This window comes from Rhinopithecus roxellana, chromosome 15, assembly GCF_007565055.1.
Source record: "Rhinopithecus roxellana isolate Shanxi Qingling chromosome 15, ASM756505v1, whole genome shotgun sequence".
Taxonomy (NCBI): Eukaryota; Metazoa; Chordata; class Mammalia; order Primates; family Cercopithecidae; genus Rhinopithecus; species Rhinopithecus roxellana.
The window spans coordinates 27,352,527-27,372,217 of NC_044563.1; the positions used below are offsets into that span (position 1 = coordinate 27,352,527).

A 19,691-nucleotide genomic window follows, 5' to 3' on the forward strand; every position below is an offset into this window, starting at 1 on the left:
ATGAAGAAATACTGGGGAGGAAAGAGACCACTTAACCTTACAAAGAAATACTTAATGCAGTAGTTGTCTTTATGCACATCTTCAAGACTGCCTGTGTTAGGCTGTTCTTGCACTGCTCTAAAGAAATACCTGAGATTGGGTAACTTATTTTAAAAAGAGGTTTAACTGTCTCAAGGTTCTGTAGGCTTTACAGGAAGCATGATGCTGGCATCTGCTCGGCTTCAAGGGAGGCCTCAGGAAGCTTACAATCATGGCAGAAGGTGAAGAGGGAACAGATACATCACATGTACAAGCAGGAGCAAGAGAAAGAGAGAGGTGACACCGACTTTTTTTATTATTATTATTATTATACTTTATGTTCTGAGGTACATGTGCAGAACGTGTCATTTTGTTTCATAGGTATGCACATGGCATGGTGGTTTGCTGCACCCATCAACCTTTCACCTACATTAGGCATTTCTCCTAATGTTATCCCTCCTCTAGCTCCCTACCTCCTGACAGGCCCCGGTGTATGATGTTCCCCTCCCTGTGTCCATGTGTTCTCATTGCTCAACTCTCACTTATGAATGAGAACATGCAGTGTTTGGTTTTCTGTTCTTGTGATAGTTTGCTGAGAATTATGGTTTTCAGCTGCATCCATGTCCCTACAAAGGACATGAACTCATCCTTTTTTATGGCTGCATAGTATTCTATAGTGTATATGTGCCACATTTTCTTTATCCAGTCTATTATTGATGGACATTTGGGTTGGCACCAAGTCTTTGCTATTGTGAATAGTGTCACAATAAACATACATGTGCATGTGTCTTTATAGTAGAATGATTTATAATCATTTGGGTATGTACCCAGTAATGGGATTGCTGGGTCAAATGTTATTTCTGGTTCTAGATTCTTGAGAAATCACCACACTGTCTTCCACAATGGTTGAACTAATTTACACTCCCACCAACAGTGTAAAAGTGTTCCTATTTCTCCACATCCTCTCTAGCATCTGTTGTTTCCTGACTTTTTAATGATCACTATTCTAACTTGCATGAGATAGTATTTCATTGTGGTTTGGATTTGCATTTCTCTAATGACCAGTGGTGATGAGCATTTTTTCATATGTCTGTTGGATGCATAAATGTCTTCTTCTGAGAAGTGTCTGTTCATATCCTTTGCCCACTTTTTGATGGGGTTGTTTGTTTTTTTCTTGTAAATTTGTTTAAGTTATTTGTAGATCCTGGATATTAGCCCTTTGTCAGATTGATGGATTGCAAAAATTTTCTTCCATTCTGTAGGTTGTCTGTTCACTCTGATGATAGTTTCTTTCGCTGGGTGCCACAGACTTTTAAATGGCCAGATTTCTCAAGAACTCACTCACTATTGTGAGGACAGCACCAAGTAGATGGTGCTAAATCATTCATGAGAAATTCACCCCCATGATCCAGTCACCACCCAGCAGGCCGTACGTCCAATACTGAGGATTACAATTCAACATGAGATTTGGGTAGGGGCAAATATCCAAACTATATCACTATTCTGCAATTCTGGAGCACAGAATTAGAGTTCAAAAGGTCTATTGTGCCTCAGCAGAAGAAAGAAGCTGTGACAATTGGAGCTGTTTGAAACCCGCTGTCCCACAGGGAGGTGTGTGGCGTGTCATTGAAAGGGATGAAGAGGGCCTTCTGTGACCTTTTTATAGATGTCATAGAGGAGAGTCACAAAGACAGAGAATAAAACTGAATTATCTGTCTTCCCTGCCAACTCTAAGGAAGTCTGGGATAATAATCCTTCCTTCTGACATCCTTTGGTGCATGTTTTCCTTCACCATACAACTCTTTTCCCATTGTCTTCAGTCAAATTGTGTGGGAATCCCAAATCTGACTCATTGTCTGATGCTGGACAAATTTTCTAAGCTCCTTGTGTCTGTCTCCTCATCAATAAAATAAGAACAGTGATAGAGCATCTCTTATGGGATTGTTGTGAGATTTATATAAATTAATCCATATGAAGTCCTTAGAAGGGTGCTTGAAAATATAAGTACTCAATAAATGTTAGGGTCCATTGTTTTTTAAATTATTTATCATACACTGCCATTTACGGTTTCTTTATTATTTTATGTGTAATTTTTGTTTTCTTCAGCTAGATGGTCATTCTGGTCATAGGCCTGAGCATACAGAATATGTCAGTATTGGTGTTTTTTCATTATTTTGTGTTATTTTTGCTTTCTCCAGCTAGATGGTCTTTCTGGTCATAGGACTGAGCATACAGAATATGTCAGGTTACTAACAGTCCAACATGAAAATGTGTGTCTCTCCTTTCAAGCAGGTTAGACATGTTTAGAAGTCCCATTTGTACATTCTCAGCAATACTTTCAGAGTTTTTTGGGGTTACCACCTAAATATTTTATGAATTTCTTCATCTTTTAAAATATAAAAGTGCACTCAGACTCAATCTCATTTTTCAGGGGTTGCTTTAGCCATCATTAGGAAATAAGCAAAGATTTGTTTTGGATACAGACCATAACAGTTTTCTGAAAACCTTCAGTGTTGAACTTTACAAGTTAAGGAGGAAGGAAAGGAGCATTATTGGTGAAAACATAGATAAGTGACATGATCCTCATAGGTCTTGAGGAACTTACAATCTAGCGGAAGAGACTGAGTCTTCCCTGACCCAGCCCTTTCCTGCTTTTCTACCTCATCTGGTACACGCCCTCTTGCCCCAGTTCTAGCCTTGATGACTGAATTTTTCAAGCAAGATGATTCCCATCTTCCCACTGTCCCTCCTACCCGACAGTCTTTCCCCTGCCCTTTACATGACTGTCTTCTCTCACCCTTCAGGATTTGGCATAAATAGTTTCTCTTTAGCTTGGTGTTTCTTAATCACCATGTCTAAATAAATTCCCTATTCCAATCCCAACATTCATTTATTATTGTTATACACCCCTTTTGTTACCCTCATAGCACTTGCCAAAATTTTTATTTTTTTGTATTAATATTTATGTGTTTGCTTCCTTGTTTTTGCACCCTTTATCCCCAACAAGAGAAGTGATCATATCTATCTTTATTCACAAATGCGATCTCTTTTCCATAGCAAGGATTTCAACAGATGTGTTGTGTGAGTGAAATATTTCAACATAACATCCTGAGCACTGGGACTGACATGCTGGGGGCCAGAGAAGTCAGGCATCCAGAGCACCATTAGCAGTTGCAGGAGATTACCAGAAGGGCATTGCAGAGGCTGCCAGTGCCCTGCCATAGCCCCTTAACACTTGTCACATACATGCCAGCACATGTTGCAAGACTGCCAATCTTCTCTGCCTGAGAAAGCACGCTTGGCCAGCACACAAGAAAGGCCAAAAAGACCCAGGAGTGGATGCCCAGAGGAGCAGCTCTCAACCAAAGAGGGGTAGGCACGGGTATCCTGAGCACCTGAGTGTCCTTTCCCCAAGTGTGAAACCTCTAAGGTATACCCTACAGTGTCCCTATGAAGTCTAGTGGTGCTGAGCCTGTTGCCAAAGCAGTAACCTGTTCATTACAACACGTTCCAGAGGTTTTCTTTCCTGTCTTAATTTCCCATCTTCTATGAGTGTTTCCAGATAGACTTCCTCAATAAATTTCTTGCATTTAAATCTTCATTACAGGGTCAGCTTCTGGAAAATCTCAACATAAGAGAAGTGATCAGAATCTTGAAAGACATGTAGAATTCACTAGACAAGAAGTTAAAAAAAAAAAAAAAAATCTGAAGAGGGCAGGATCCCCATAGTGCAGGAGAAGAAAATCAAAGCTCTATTTTCCACTCAGCTGCCTTTCCTCTAGGAGGGATCAGACTTTGTTTTTGTCAGGGTCCCTAGAAGGTATTTACAGGAAAAGACAGTAAGAGATGGGCTGATCTCCTGCATATTCGATAAGCTATTTCAGAGCCAACAGCTCAGTTCAGTGCAGGTGGACAGAAGGTCCTGAACTCTTGAAATAACACATTGCAACCTAGCATGCTGTGTTCATGGATCTTTAACTAAAGAGCTTCTTTGTGTCTTTTCCTTTTTTGAAATACAGCTCAGGATCCAGGAATGTGATGCTTAACCCCGAAAAGGAAACCTTGTACAAATGGTTCCTTGAAAACCAGCATGTAGCCTGTTCATAAATTTTATGATGTGTGAAGCACATGTTCAAGGAAGTATTTATTAGTAAGACCATAAGTTAAATTAGGAAGGGTAGTTCATACCTTAAATATTCCATCACTTTCCGTACTGTTTATGTACCCCGACCCAGTGTGAAACTTAAATTTGTTTTTAATGTATTCTCCTGACAAATGATTTACTCTAGTCAAATGTATTTTCTTTTGGTTCCCTGGATAGTTAAGTTTTACAGTTGGGGGAAGATAAGAAAATGCTTTTAAATTACTCTTTCAACACACGCAAAGTTAAAATTTCTGTGCTGATATCATAAAATAATTTTCCTGCTGGATTTAATAAAATGTAGTGTGATTTCAGGTATATTAGTACAGGCATACCTTGTTTTATTGCACTTCACTTTACTGAGCTTCACAAATATGCGATTTTTACAAATTGAAGGCTTGTAGCAACACTCAAGCAAGTCTATTGGCGCTATTTTTCCAACAGCATGTGCTCGCTTTTTGCCTCTGTGTCACATTTTGGCAATTACCTTAGTATCTTAAACTGTTGAATTGCTTTCATATCTGTTATGGTGATCTGTGATCAGTGATCTTTGAGCTTACTACTGTAATTTTTCTGGGGTACCAAAACCAGCACTCATATATGACAGATAATTTAATAAATGTATGTGTTGTGACTACTTTACTGTCCAACCTTTCCTCCCTCTCGCTCTCTCTCTCTCTCTCTCTCCTCTCTTTGGGCCTCCCTGTTCCCTGAGAGACAACAATATTTAAGTAAGGCAAATTAATAACAGTACAATTACTTCTAAGTGTTTTAGTGAAAGGAAGAGTTGCATGTCTCTCACTTTAAATCAAAAGCTAGAAATTATTACGTTTAGTGAGAAAGGCATGTCAAAAGTTGAGGGAGGTCAAAAGCTAGGCCTCTTGCACCAGACCATCAGCCAAGTTGTGAAGAATGTGAAGGAAAAATTACAGAAGGAAATTGAAAGTGCTACTCCAGTAAACACACAAATGATAAGAAAGCAAAACAGCCTTACTCCTGATGTGGAGGAAGTTTGAGGGGTCTGAATAGAAGATCAAACCAGCCACATTTCCTTAAGCCAAAACCTAATTAAGAGCAAGGCCCTAACTCTGTTTAATTCTGTGAAGGCTGAGAGAGGTAAAGAATCTATAGAAGAAAAGTCTGGCACTAGCAGAGGATGGTTCATGAGGTTTAAGGAAAGAAGTTTTCTCTATAACATAAAATACAGCTATTGACTTTAAGTTGAAATCAGTGATCATTTACTATTCTGAAAATTCTAGGGCCATTAAGAATTATGCTGAATCTGTTCTGCCTGTGGTCTATCAGTGGAAAAACAAAACCTGGATGACCATACATCTATTTACAGCATGGCTTGCTGAATATTTGTTCAACATCTGTTGAGACCTACTGCTCAGAAAGAAAAGATACTTTTCAAAATACTACTTTTCACTGACAATGTAGTCATTCAAGAGCTCTTATGAAGATGTCCAAGGAGATTAACGCTGTTTTTATGCCTGCTAACACAGCATTCATTCTGCAGCCCAGGGAGCTGGGCTTCTTATCATTTAAGAACCACACATATTTTGTGTCTTTTCCTTTTTTGAAATACAGCTCAGGATCCAGAATGCGATGCTTAATCTTGAAAAAGAAACCTTGTACAAATGGTTTATCATTTTTCTTATCATTTAAGAAACACACATTTTATAAGGTTATGGCTGCCATAGATAGTGTTTCCTCTGATGACTGTGGGCAAAATAAATTGGAAACCTTTTGGAAAGGATTCACCATTCTAGATGCTATTATTAACGTTTTTCATTCATGGGAGGAGGTAAAAAATATCAACATCAACAGGAGTTTGGAAGAAGTTGATTTCAGCCCTCATGGATGACTTGGAGGAGTTCAAAACTTCAGCAGAGGAAGTAACTGTAGATGTGGTGGAAATAGCAAGAGAACTAGAATTAGAAGTAGAGCCTGAAGATGTAACTAAATTGCTACAATCTCATAATAAAACTTGAATGAATGAGGAGTTGATTGTTATGAATGGGCAAAGAAAGTGGTTTCTTGAGATGGAATCTACTCCACTCCTGATGAAGATGATATGGACATTGTTGAAATGAAAACAAAGGATTTAGAATACTACTCAAGTACTGTGGATAAAGTGGTGGCAGAGTTTGAGAAGATTTACCCAAATTTTGAAAGAAGTTCTAGTGTGGAAAAATGCTATCAAACAGCATCACATACTACAAAGAAATACTTTGTGAAAGAAAGAATTAATCAATGGAGCAGACTTCACTGTTGTCTTATTTTAAGAAACTGCCACAGCCACCCCAACCCTCACCAACGTCCACTCTGATCAGTCAGCAACCATCAACATTGAGGCAAAACCCTCCACCAGCAAAAAGGTTATGACTCGCGGAAGACTAAGATGATCATTAGCAATTTTTAGCAATAAAATATTTTTTAATTAAGGTATACATATTTTTCAGATGTAGTGCTATTTCATACTTACAGACTACAGTATAATGTAAACATAACTTTTGGATGCATTGGGAAACCAAAAAGTCTACATGACTCACTTTATTTAGCTATTCTCTTTGTTGTGGCAGTCTGGAACCCAACCCACAGTAACTCCAAGGGTACGTCTGTATCCCTGAAAATCAGAGCATTTCACATTCAGGCCACTATGATGAATTTGCAAACTGGTTAGTCATAGCAGCGTCTGTGAAAGTCACATTTAGCATAACCAAATTTAGGAGAGGCTCACATTGGGACACAGGTTCTAATGGGCTATGGCCCTTAGTCTCTGATTTCAGCAAGACTCCTAACTAGAGCACTCCAAAATGAGAGCTATGGTTGAAAAAGTATAAACTTTGAAGAACTAAAAAACCATTGTACCACACTGTGATGGTAAACTCCTGTAAAATCAGAATTATTTATACTACAGGCTATGCTGCCTATTGTATTGATAGCTGTGCATTATCCTGGAGTCTCTTTGTGTGAATATGGTTAACTTTACACATTTAAAGGATAACATATTTTTTAAAAGAATATAAATCTTTCTGTATTTTTAAAACAAAGAATATTATGTGAGAGTGTGTGTGGGTGCTATTTTACAATGGAAAAAAAAAAGCTCATGTAGAAACAAAAATTCATTGAAACATGCTATGGAAGTATGTAGTGTGTGCCCTAACCAGATGCTTCTTGAATCAACAAAGTAGTCAAAATATAAACTCAACGTTTAAAGAAAATTCATCTTGTGAAAATGATTTTTCAATCACTGTGTATTATATTTCCCTGCCACATGGTCACACTGAAATTCTCTGGAAAGTAATAGTGACCTTAAGTAAAACCAAAAAGGCATGGATCACTGAAATATAGTGATGTACACTAAAGAAGAGAAGCTAGATGATTTTTCAGTGTGCAAAGCCTTGGTTCATTTCACCAAAGGTGAATAGCAATGTTGTTTCAATGTTGTGCAACCAAACCTGCTCATAGTGTTTTTCCTGCTTTTAAAATTCTGAATAGGAGCCAAGGTTTATCTTTAAACACCCATGCTTGAACAAGTTCAGACAAAATGTTCCTAATTGCAGCTTGCTCTGCTTTCATTTTTATCTAGTAGATTTCCTTTAAGAGGGACAGACTAAGCTATGAACATTCAGATATAGGACATAAAAATACCTATGATTATAGTATTTCAAGGCATCCAATGTTTGTTTTATATGCAGTTGTTAAAATTACAGATTTTTGAATCAGTCACCTGGATTTGACTAAGTAGTCCTGTAAATCATTAGCTGCATGACTTAGAACTCTGTTCCCTTCTCTATAACACAGCAACACTGCAAGCATCTATTACATATATTTGCTGTGGAAATTAAAAGAAATAAGGTACAGAAGCATCTAGCACTCGTAGAAAGTATTCAGCAAATATTAGCTATTATTATTGATACTATGGATCTTCTATATGCCATGTACTGTACCAAACTCCTTTCATAATATCATTACATGGTCACAAAAGATCTGCAGAGTAAGTATAACTGTCTCTATTTTATAAAAAAACTGAATCACAGAGAAGAAGCCAAGAAATGACAGCATCTGGTAAGTGGCTAGACAATGATTCAAACCCAAGCCTCTTGCCTCCATGCTCTTTTCTTCATGAATGACTTATCTAATACAGTACCAGTCCATATGGCTATTTATTTAAATTAATTAAAATTAAATAAAGTAGAAAGTTTAGTGCCTCTGTTTCACCAGCCAGATGTCAAATCTCAATGTGTTTCTAGTAGCTATGATATTGGACAGCACAGATATGGAATATTTCCATTATTGCAGAAAGCCCTATTGGACAGTACTATAGTCTGTACCCCTATCATCTCTCTAGGCTGGTTTACTCTCAATAGGAAACAATACATTTTTCTTAAAATCTTAATAAATGCTCATCAATAAATTACTTAAACAGCTGCAGTAAAGGCAACACATTTACTATAGATAATCATGTAGACCATACCTAATTCCATACAACAGTCTACAGAGGAATAGAAAATATATTTTTGGACCAATTACCACAGTGCCAGAAAACTAGAATTTTCATCTGCAATTTAGGCAAATGTTTTGTTCAGCGATAAGAACAAATGGTGATGGGAAATCCAAAAACCAATACGAAATGCCAAGTGAGTCTTTAACATCCCATCCACTTCTAATACTCCATGAGCCCCTGATTTGTAACAAGCTTAAAGCTGTTTTCAATAAATCTTTTAATGTTCTGGACATGGTCCACTTAGGTGTGAGCTTTGGAAAGAGGAAATGGTGATTTGTTATGTATGCCCTTAACACTGATGTTTTGGCCAGTAAATTTTTCTTCTCACTAAAACCCAAATGACCTTTCTAGTTAGGCAGTCAGTAGGTAATTTGTATAACATTTATCATCCTCTTCCTGCAAATCTTTTTAATTGGTATCAGATGTTACAAGCAGAGGACTATAAACACAATGAGCAAATGAGAGTGGCAAAGCAAACAATCACATAATCCAATATTCAAAACAAAGCCACATCTATTGCCTCTCTGAGAAGAGGCTCTTACCATATGAAATCAATCCCATTTTCTTTTGGAAATAGTTGAAGTCTGAGGGACTGCCCTGGGGAACTTCATGAACGTGAAAGGGTAGCTGGGCATCAAGAAAGAGCATTAGACAAGGGATCAGAAAATTTGATATCTATTGGGAGAACCCACTTCCCAATATTTCAACGTAGATTCTTTCTATTTTCCATAAGTGTCAGCTGGCTGAGAAATAAAGAGAGACAGTACAAAGAGAAGAATTTTACAGCTGGGCCTCCGGGAGTGACATCACATATCAGTAGGACTGTGATGCCCACCTGAGTCTCAGACCAGCAAGTTTTTATTACGGGTTTCAAAAGGGGAGGGGGTGTAAGAACAGGGAGTAGGTACAAAGATCACATGCTTCAAAAGGTGAAAAGCAGAACTACTAGTAAGGGTCTAACAAAGATCACATGCTTCTGAGGGAACAGGACAAAAGGCAAAAGCAGAACTCCTGGTAAGGGTTTAACAAAGATCATAAGTCAAAGGGCAAAAGCAGAACTACTGATAAGGGTCTATGTTCAGCAGTGCATGTATTGTCTTGACAAACATCTTGAACAACAGAAAACAGAGTTCGAGAGCAGAGAACCAGTCTGACCACAAATTTACCAGGGTGGAGTTTTTCCCCACCCTAGTAAGCCTGAGGATACTGCAGGAGACCAGGGCATGTCTCAGTCCTTATCTCAACTGCATAAGACAGACATTCCCAGAGCGGCCATTTATAGACCTCCCCCCAGGAATGCATTCCTTTCCCAGGGTATTAATATTAATATTCCTTGCTAGCTAAAGAATTTAGCGATATCTTCCCTACTTGCATGTCCATTTATAGGCTCTCTGCAAGAAGAAAAATATGGCTCTTTTTGCCCGACCCCACCGGCAGTCAGACCTTATGGTTGTCTTCCCTTGTTCCCTAAAATTTGCTGTTATTCTGTTCTTTTTCAAGGTGCCCTGATTTCATATTGTTCAAACACACATGTTTTACAATCAGTTTGTACAGTTAACACAATTATCACAGTGGTCCTGAGGTGATGTATATCCTCAGCTTATAAAGATAACAGGATTAAGAGATTAAAGTAAAGACAGGCATAAGAAATTATAAAAGTATTATTTGGAAACCGATAAATGTCCATGAAATCTTCACAACTTATGTTCCTCTGCCGTGGCTCCAGCCGGTCCCTCCATTTGTGGTCCATGACTTCCCACAACAGATACCTTCTTAGTATCCTGAACGTATCTCAACTATAGCAATGATTGTATTTTGTTTTAATTGCCACCTTCCATGTCAAATTCTCCTGTAGACTGTGAACTCTTCAAAACCTACTGCCTATCACCATGCCTTGTGACATGATAAAATATTAGCCTTATTGAAAATATAAACCAACAAATGACTATTGATTAGGTAGCTCATATAATCAAGAAATACCAAGAAACTGTATCAAACCATCCTTCCTCCCTCCCCCAAAATGTATAACCATCCTGAAACCTTCACACCTCATTGTCTGTTATTGATTTAACCAACTTGCTCTGGCCTAATAAAACATAGCCCACATGCTGACCTGTTTCTCTTTGCCAAAGTGACTTGATTAATATTAAATTCTAAAGTTTTCCAAATATCAGAAGCACTTGAAAAGCAATGCTTAAGGAGCTGGAAAGACTGTGGTTATTTCAGTTCTGGTTACTCCTCACAGAGAGAAAAGAGTTAAAGTTAGGAATTCAGAACCAGTGGCTGGATATCAGCTCAAGTTTCAGGGACAATACAGTAGTCACTGGGGCTGTGGAATGTGTTCAGTACTAACGAATATTAGCATAGTAAAAAATAATTAATGTAACTCTAGGGAGGCCTAATTTACAGTTTGCAATTTTGGTCTGGAAATTCTAGCTCATCATGCAAACTGCTATGCTTAATAACCCAGAAACTTTGGCAATATGTGCATTTATAGCCTAATTAGGCTTTCATACATACACATACCTACTAACTTCTGCCAATGTCCTTATGCAACTAGCTGGTGGAAGAGCAAGAAGTGGCTCCCTGCACCTATATGTATCTTTTTACTACCAAAGCCACTGACTCCTACAAAAACTCCTATTTGTGTAGAAACAGCTATGCTGACATCAAAGAAGCAATGATTTCCAGTCCACAACTATTATAAGAGGCACTGACCCATTCTTCATTCTTAAACAGGGGCTTTATTTTGTTTCTATAAAATGACACATTCCCCAGCTAGAAAAGTAAAGCATTGCTCACAGTGATATTGAGATCAGAAGTTCTCATTCTGAGGGACATGGATGCAGCTGGAAACCATCATTCTTAGCAAACTATCACAAGAAGAGAAAACCAAACACCGCATGTTCTCACTCATAGGTGGGAACTGAACAATGAGATCACTTGGACTCGGGAAGGGGAACATCACACACTGGGGTCTATCATGGGGAGGGGGGAGGGGGGAGGAGGGAGGGATTGCATTGGGGAGTTATACATGATATAAATGATGAATTGATGGGTGCTGACGAGTTGATGGGTGCAGCACACCAACATGGCATAAGTATACATATGTAACAAACCTGCACGTTATGCACATGTACCCTAGAACTTAAAGTATAATAAAAAAAAAAAAAAAAAAAAAAAAAAAAAAAAAAAAAAAAAAAAAAAAAAAAAAGAAGTTCTCATTCTGTCATTTTTTAGGAAGGCTTACCTTCCTAGGGCAATTTTCTTACCAAGGAAGGAAGAAATCAAATGGATTAGCTAGAGTCAGGCTTTTCCTGAATTCAGTTGGTAATATCTGTGTTATTTTCGTGGGCAAATTTGCATTTCCTCTGTGTTCCACTTCCTTTGGGAGAGCCCGGTTTGAAAGCCAATTATTTTTTACATTTTTCTTTTTGTTTTTTCAATTAAGCATTTTTATGAGCATTTAATCATGAAGAATGAGAGAGCTAACGGAAGCATTTGACCTTATCTGTGTGGCACTCCCACCAAAAGGTCTATGTATTCCAGAAATATACCTTCATCTTTTTTTGCTGACCCCAAAGGATGACTTGATCCCAGAGGTTGCTTCTTATCAGGTGAAATAAGAGGAAAGAAGAGCTGTACCTACCATGTCAAAGCTCTCCTCAGCCCCCAGTCCCCAAGAATAGACATATTCTGTTCTAATCTACCATTTTGATTTTATCATCTATTTGGAGTTGAGCAATATAACTTGTCCATTAACACATACAGTATCTCAGAGTTATTTCTAAGCAGTGTCCATGCAGAGAAGCCCTAAGGACATACAGATCAAGAGCCATTCATCAGCTAAACACTATTCCCTTAACAAATGGGACATATTGAATACCTGCTATGGGCCAGACACAGTTGTAAGCAGGAGGCCTATAACAGACTGGTGTGGCACCAAGGAAGAAAGGCCTAGTGACTTGAGCATTTCTAATATGAATAACATTTAATAAACTCCATTATAAATCAACAATCAACTTTAACGAACTAGCCCTTTCTCTGAGGTTATCATCCTATATAAAAAGAATGTAATCCCATCTGGTTTCTTCATTTTCTCAATTCACAGAATGTCAATACTGGGGCTCAGAGCTCCAGCTACCCACTTTGGATTTTGAAGATGTTTTAAGATATGACGAACATGCATACAAGTGGCTTTCCACCCTCAAGAAAGTAGGCATAGTACGACTCACCGGAGCATCTGACAAACCAGGAGAAGTTTCAAAACTTGGGAAAAGAATCGGTTTCCTCTATCTCACATTTTATGGGTGAGTCACCAAATGGTTTGTATTCTGCCATCACAGATAAAGTTTGAAATATTTCACAACTGAGGAAGACCCCCTTGATTGAAGATACAGAAATTTTCATAATGTCTTGAGCAGGAAGCCAGATAAAAAGAAGAGTCTAAAAGTAGTGTTTTGCTGAGAATGATAATTTTTTAAGAGCCCAAAAGCCCAAAGACACCAGGCACCAAAGACATCAGGCTGGTTATAAGTGGTATATGTAGTCTTCTTGGGCTGCCATAACAAAATATCACAGATCAGAAAACTTAAACAGCAGAAATTTATTTTCTTTTTATAGTTCTGGAAACTGAAAGTCTAAGATCAAGGTACTGACAGGGTTGGTTTCTGGTGAGGCTTACATTTTCTGGCTTGCAGATGACTGCCTTCTCACTGTGTCCTCGCATGACCTTTCTTCAGTGCATAGCACACTCCTGCTGTCTGTTCTTCTAATATGGACACTAGTCCTGTTAGCTTAGGGCCCAAGGCTCTATCTCCAAACATTGGGGGTTAGGCCTTCATCATATGAATCTGGGGGGACATAATTTATTCCACAACAGATGTGATGAAAGACTGTGTTTCTCCAAGACTTTACAACATATTAAACTTTATGTTAAAGTTTCTTAAACTTTTACCTCCCAAGAGTTGGCTGAAAATTAAAGTTGGGCCCTGAGAAATTAAAGTCAGTTACAGATGTGTTAAAAAGATAAAACTAACATTCGTAAAATTAGTCCTATGTGCTTTAGTAAGTAACAGGGAGATATAATTGATTTTAACTTTGGAATAAGAGGCTGTTTGCATAAGAATTTCCTTGGAGGTAACATTAATTATGGACAGTGAAACACAACAACAGGAAACACTTATGTAGACATGGGAGTATAACTATATTTCTTTAGAGTGAGCCCCTCATGTGAGATAAATACAGTTATTCTTGGGCTCATAGAGTAGAAAGCATTGAAAGTGAAAGGAACCTTCCAATTCCAAAGGTTGCAACTGGAAGCACATGGGATGTATTCAGATATTTGGTTTGGCCCACATGATGTTGAAAGAAAACGGAATTAGTTGTCAACACTTAAAAACTGGGAGATTTTACATTACATATGGACCTGACTTTTCTTGAAAAATCATCTCTAGCAACAACAGAGCCTAAATCCTTGCATGCCAACAATACATGGATACAAATAGAGGCTGCCTTTGAAGAGAGCATAGACTCACTCTCCAGTTTGCCAAAATCCTCCACCCTCTCCAGACCTGCAAGTGCCCTGCTACTCCTTAGGTTTGCCACTCCTAAACTAGAGTAAGACTTGGTCTGTAGATAAACAGGAGACCAAAAATATTCAATCACTGAAAGACTGCCATCTCTGCCATGTTTAGACTTAGACAACCCAGCACCTACTCTGACTCCGAAACTTACATTTACCATTAGTGGATTTGTGTTGTATAAAATTTGTATCTCCCTTACATCTGCAAGAATTTGAGCTGCCCTAGAGACTACAGCAACAACAGACAAAGGAAAGAGGGGGAAAAGTCTCAAAATTATTAAGAGCCTCAACTGTATTATGTTTTGTTCATTTAATTCTCACAACAACTTTCCAATATGAATATTATCCTTCAGTTCACTGATAAGGAAACTGAAGCCCAGAGAATTAATTTGTAACCCAAGTGCCCACAGATAGTAATAAAGGAACCAGAGTCTGTCCTATCTATGGACTTTCTACTCTACCTTGCTGCCAATAATATGAAGAAAGCACACAGAAAAGAAGAGCTTTTAGCCACTGGTGTTAAATAGGACACTTCGAAACGAATCTCTTCTAAGTCGTTTCACTTAGTTTTTATTTGCTGACAACAAACTTTTTGTATCTATTCCAAGACATTTCACAATTTAATAACAGTGGCCAAATTTTGAGATCTTTGTTGGAGTTCTCTAAACTGCCCCCCAAACCCATCACACTAGGGGTCAAATCTAAGCTTGATTTATTATGTGTGTTTTGTTTTGTTTTTGCAGGTTCTATAAAAGGGCTTAATAATTTGGCCACTGATCTAATATTGTGAAATTATTGGAATAAATACTAAAGGTCTGTTGTCAAAACAAATCAGATCTCCTACTACCATTCCATGTCCTTTACAGACCTTGCCATGTAACCAGATAAGTTAACCTACCCCATCCTACCTTCCTTAGATAATCACATTTCTTACCTGAATCTCTCAAATTATACACATGCCAGAAAATGCCTTTCTTACCACCTTACCCCTTACTTCCACCACTAGTTATCAAGATCTGTCCACGTATTTTTTGACAATTTTTAATTCCCTACCTCAAGAACTGACAGAACAGTTTTGTTGTTTTTGTTATTGTTGTTTTATCTGCTTTTTTGTTTTTGTTGATGTTGTTCAGAGGATATGAAAAATAAATATTTTCTCTAATATTGTCCCCTTTTTCCATTTCTCTGCATAGTAATGTGCAGAAGTGATACTGAAGTCTGATATTTAAAAGAAGAAGGGATACTTAGAACAGTGATTTTCAACCTAAGCTGCTTATTGGAATAGCCCATTTAAAAAATACTGACATCTGCATCCCATCTCCACAGTGTGTTTTCCTTTTTTTATTTTTTATTTTTTAACAGTACTGGTATTTGGCCTGAGTATCAGGACTTTTCAAAACTCTGCAGGTGATTCTCATGTACAGCCAAGGTTGACAACCTCTGGCTGAAAGGAAGGGAGACTTCAATAGAAGGCAGGTCTCCGTTGGGATAGAACCGGGGTGCTTTACATCATCTGAACTCTCACAATGATGTGCACTAAATGGCATTTACCACGTTATTCTTTCTACTTTGGTTGTGCCTGGACATGACATCTTCAGAACAGACTCAGTAGCTGCCTTAAACAATGTCCCTCTCTTTCATATCTTTGTTTCTCCACTGGAAAAGTATCTTACTCTTGTTTGAAAAATAATTAGTTGGTGAGTGAGTGAGTGAATGGAATGAATAAATGCACACAATAAATAATGAAGAAAAGAGATTAAACAACAGAAGAGGGATAGAGAAAGGAAAGTGGAACAGTTAAAAGTAAACTTTGCTCTCCATGCAGATTTTTCAAGGAAGCTTATGCTCTTGGTTAGATGCCTAAAACAATAATAGCTTGCTGATGGTGCCACGTTAGACATGCTTTCCTTGGGAAACTAATATCCACCTCGCACTTTTCCATTCAAGTAGGGTTATTAGTTTCAAAACTGTTAAATGCATGAGTCTAAAATGAAAATGAAAATGCGAATAGCTATTTTTGGTTCTTGGCTGTCATCTCAATTGCTAAGTGGTTGGTTGAATGAACAAAAAAACAGTAGATTCCAGCATTTCATGTTGTCTTCATATACAGCAGGCAAGGAATAAATGTTTAATGAATAAATCATGCCTAAATCTTTGTAAAGGACTATAAACCAGCAGATGAATGGAATAATTATTAGAATCTTTCACCATTATAAACTTACTTTCAACTAAATCAAAATGGCAATAACTTTCAGGACAAAAGTGCATGTCATTTTCCACATCTGTATTTTCTCAGATGCTTGTCATTATTTTGTCAGCACATCATCTAGACAATATTTTTTATGCAACCATGTGAAATGCTCAGTAACTTTACTGACTTGATAATGATGAATACTTTCCTGGTACAAAAGAATAAGAGTAGGTAAAGAAACTCTCATTGTCACCTTTGTCAAATACATGTAAACATGGAGCAGTATGTAAAAAGACAACCTTTCAAGAATTTAAACCTTTGATTTAGGACAATGCTTTTACAGACCAGCGCCAAAATGCCTCATCTCATGTCCTTTCTCCCCCACCAAAAAAAAGAAAATCAGTGAAAATAATTTTCTGGAGCCCTTTTGGGAAAGGTGATATTATTGAAGAAATGAATTTTATGACATGACTTAATCCATTGGGAAATAGTTATTGTAAACTACATTCTACCATACACTGTCATTTTCAAGGATTATACCAAGTTAGGATGTTTTTTCAGAATGTATCCTACAAAGTAAATCCCAAAGAAAGTACAATTTCTATCCATCAAATAGAGTATCTTTCTTGAATACTAATACGTGCATGGCACTGTACTAGGCATTTTGTTGAGTTTAGATTTGGGTTTCTACTTTATGAAAAAATATCTTTTGTAATTGCTGTATGTGGGTAAATGTAAATATTTGAATTGGCTTCCTTCAAGTAATCTAAGCCAATAAGAAATTCCATAAAACCAAGGAACAGACTGAAAAGTAACCCCGGACTTTTGGCATTCCAACTGAGGGAACGTGACAGTCAATGTATGCCAACAGCAGTTCAAAGAGGGTGGATAACAGGAAGGTGATCCCCAGGATGATGCAAATCATGGTCAAGATGGGGAAATATTCATCTACCAATATGATCTTCAGACAAAATGAATCCACTTCTCAAAATTTACACAGGATACCATTGTATAAAAAGGTGTGGCAAGATAATATAAATTTAATTAAGATTATGCAATGCCGTGCAGCCCTTCCTCCCCATCCTCAAGCTAATTCAACTCGGACACATGCCATTTCTATGACATGCCATTCTTCCCCATTCCTGGCCATCCCCTCAATCAGTCCCTTTCTCACTTGTTTGTTCAGGACTGCTTCTTTCTCTTCCTGCTTAACCTTTTGTTTGCTACATGTATCTCTCTTGTTTTTATATCCCCTGGACCTTTATTCTGCCTACAGACAACCTGTGCCAAGTCTTCATGTCTTTTTGGCTGCTTTTTGGCCTTTCCTGCCCTTCTCAGTTGACTTACTAATATTTTTCCTCTTCCCTTCCAACCACCACACCTGCTACATCCTCCCATTGACCTGGCATCCTCTGCATCGCTCCAGCAGAAATTCTCTCCCAGCCTCTGTTCTGTGAAACCACTATCAGTACCTCATCCCCAAGCCCTGGCATTATAATAAAACAAAATAATTATATGCTCCTCACTCAAATGAACCAGTTTTGCACTCTTGATGGCCCACCAGGAAAGAGAAGTGGAAATTCCCTCCCACAAATTCATAACACAAAGTAAGGCAATTTCTATTTTTTGTTGCAGATTCTATTTTTAGTAGTAATACATGCACTATATTAACAAAAGAAAATGAACAGCACTCATGTAAGATGTCACTACTGTTGTTGTTATTGTTGTTGTTGTTGTTGTTGTTGTTGTTGTTTGGCTGGACTATACCAATGCATGGTCTTTTCATACTATAATTCTGGTAAGATAATATTGAGAAGTTCAGACAATCTTCTCTAAAATGGCAAAACTCAAACCCTGAAAATTCCTTTTTTAATGAGTTGGACAACTAAATAAACTGGAGAGGCCAGGGAATTATTATTTACAGAAGCTCATCTGTGAGTATGTGTGTGTACATGACAGAGAAAGAGAGAGAAAGAAAGACTTGGTGGGAAGAGTACAGTGTCATTTTAAAAAATATTTGTCAACTATATTTGATATTATTAATTATCCTCCTTGTAACTCTATCAGTCAAAAATAACCTTTGAAAACTAAGAAGGCATATAACATTGCCATTGCCACTGTCATGTTGAGCTCCTTATAGGCATAAATGGTGGCATAATCAGGGTTGTATCTTTACTGTTAACTCAGCACCTGACACACAATTATCTCTCAGGAAATTTTAATGAAAGGAAATATGTGCTAAGTAAGATATTGTAGACTTCCATCTGAACAAGACAACAAAAACTCTTTGACAACATTGTCAAAATTTGTCAGTCCATAATTTAAAAATTAACCTCATGGGCAACTCAAAGTGACTCTTCTTCCTCAAAAAGTCAAGCAGAAGAGAAAAAAAATTCTAACCTTAGCTAGCAAGACATCTTTCTTTTTAGAACTGAGCCCAGAAGTTCAGATTTGTTTTTTTTCTAAGAATGTTTTATTTGCTGGCATCAGCAAATTGCATTAATACATGTAATAAGGGTTACACTGGTAAGAATAATGGGATAAAACTGGAAACAAAAATCTGAGATATGAACTTCAAGGAATCAAATAAAGAAGGCAAGAGGCAATAGGAAAAGGAGATAAGATAAATGTGGATCTTGGTGGTAGTCAAATTTTATCTTGTATAGCATTGCATGGAAGCTATATAACTGCTGAATAAAACCTATAAGGCCACAAGTTTATAGTAGAAAATATAGGTAAATACTTTGGAAACTTTATGCCCAAAAAGTTTGGGAAGAATTGGGGACCCAGTGCCCCAGAGCATCTGTACTGGATTACTTCCTCAAAAGCTGCTCGAGGATCAACAGGGAAGCAGTCTCATCATGGCTTCACCATGGGCTGTTTGTAAGTGAGAAGTCAATCTGAGCTTTTCATGTAATTTCCCAGATCTCTCTGATTCTCCTCTACTGAGGACTTGCCTCACTCTTTCTGCAGGGGTGTTTTAATACTTGCTATGTCCTTTGAGGTCCTTGGGTGAAAGTTTGTTGGAAAAATGTAGAATGCTACTACTACTGTCCAGTGTTATATCTTCATGAGTTCCTTGCATGCAAGCTTCATTGGATGAATAAAATAAGGTCAAATAGAAATGTGTCTAGTGAGCTGTTTATCTAATTCACCAGCCAGACCAGTTAAGGATTTGCAATATTGAAATGGCCTCTGGGAAGTACAACTACAATATATAGCTTTCCAGCATCCACTAGACTTC

The 19,691-nt window shown here is 37.7% G+C and overlaps 1 protein-coding gene across 4 annotated transcripts in view; it reads left to right on the top strand.

The window, feature by feature from the left end:
* The window catches only part of BBOX1 (gamma-butyrobetaine hydroxylase 1), a 96,686-nt gene that overhangs the window by 48,775 nt on the left and 28,220 nt on the right, over positions 1 to 19,691 (top strand). For all 4 annotated transcript variants that reach the window (XM_030918915.1, XM_030918914.1, XM_030918913.1 and 1 more), the window contains exon 4: positions 12,784 to 12,982. In XM_030918915.1, coding sequence (XP_030774775.1) covers positions 12,784 to 12,982 — 199 coding nt within the window. The remainder of the gene's footprint in view (positions 1 to 12,783; positions 12,983 to 19,691) is intronic.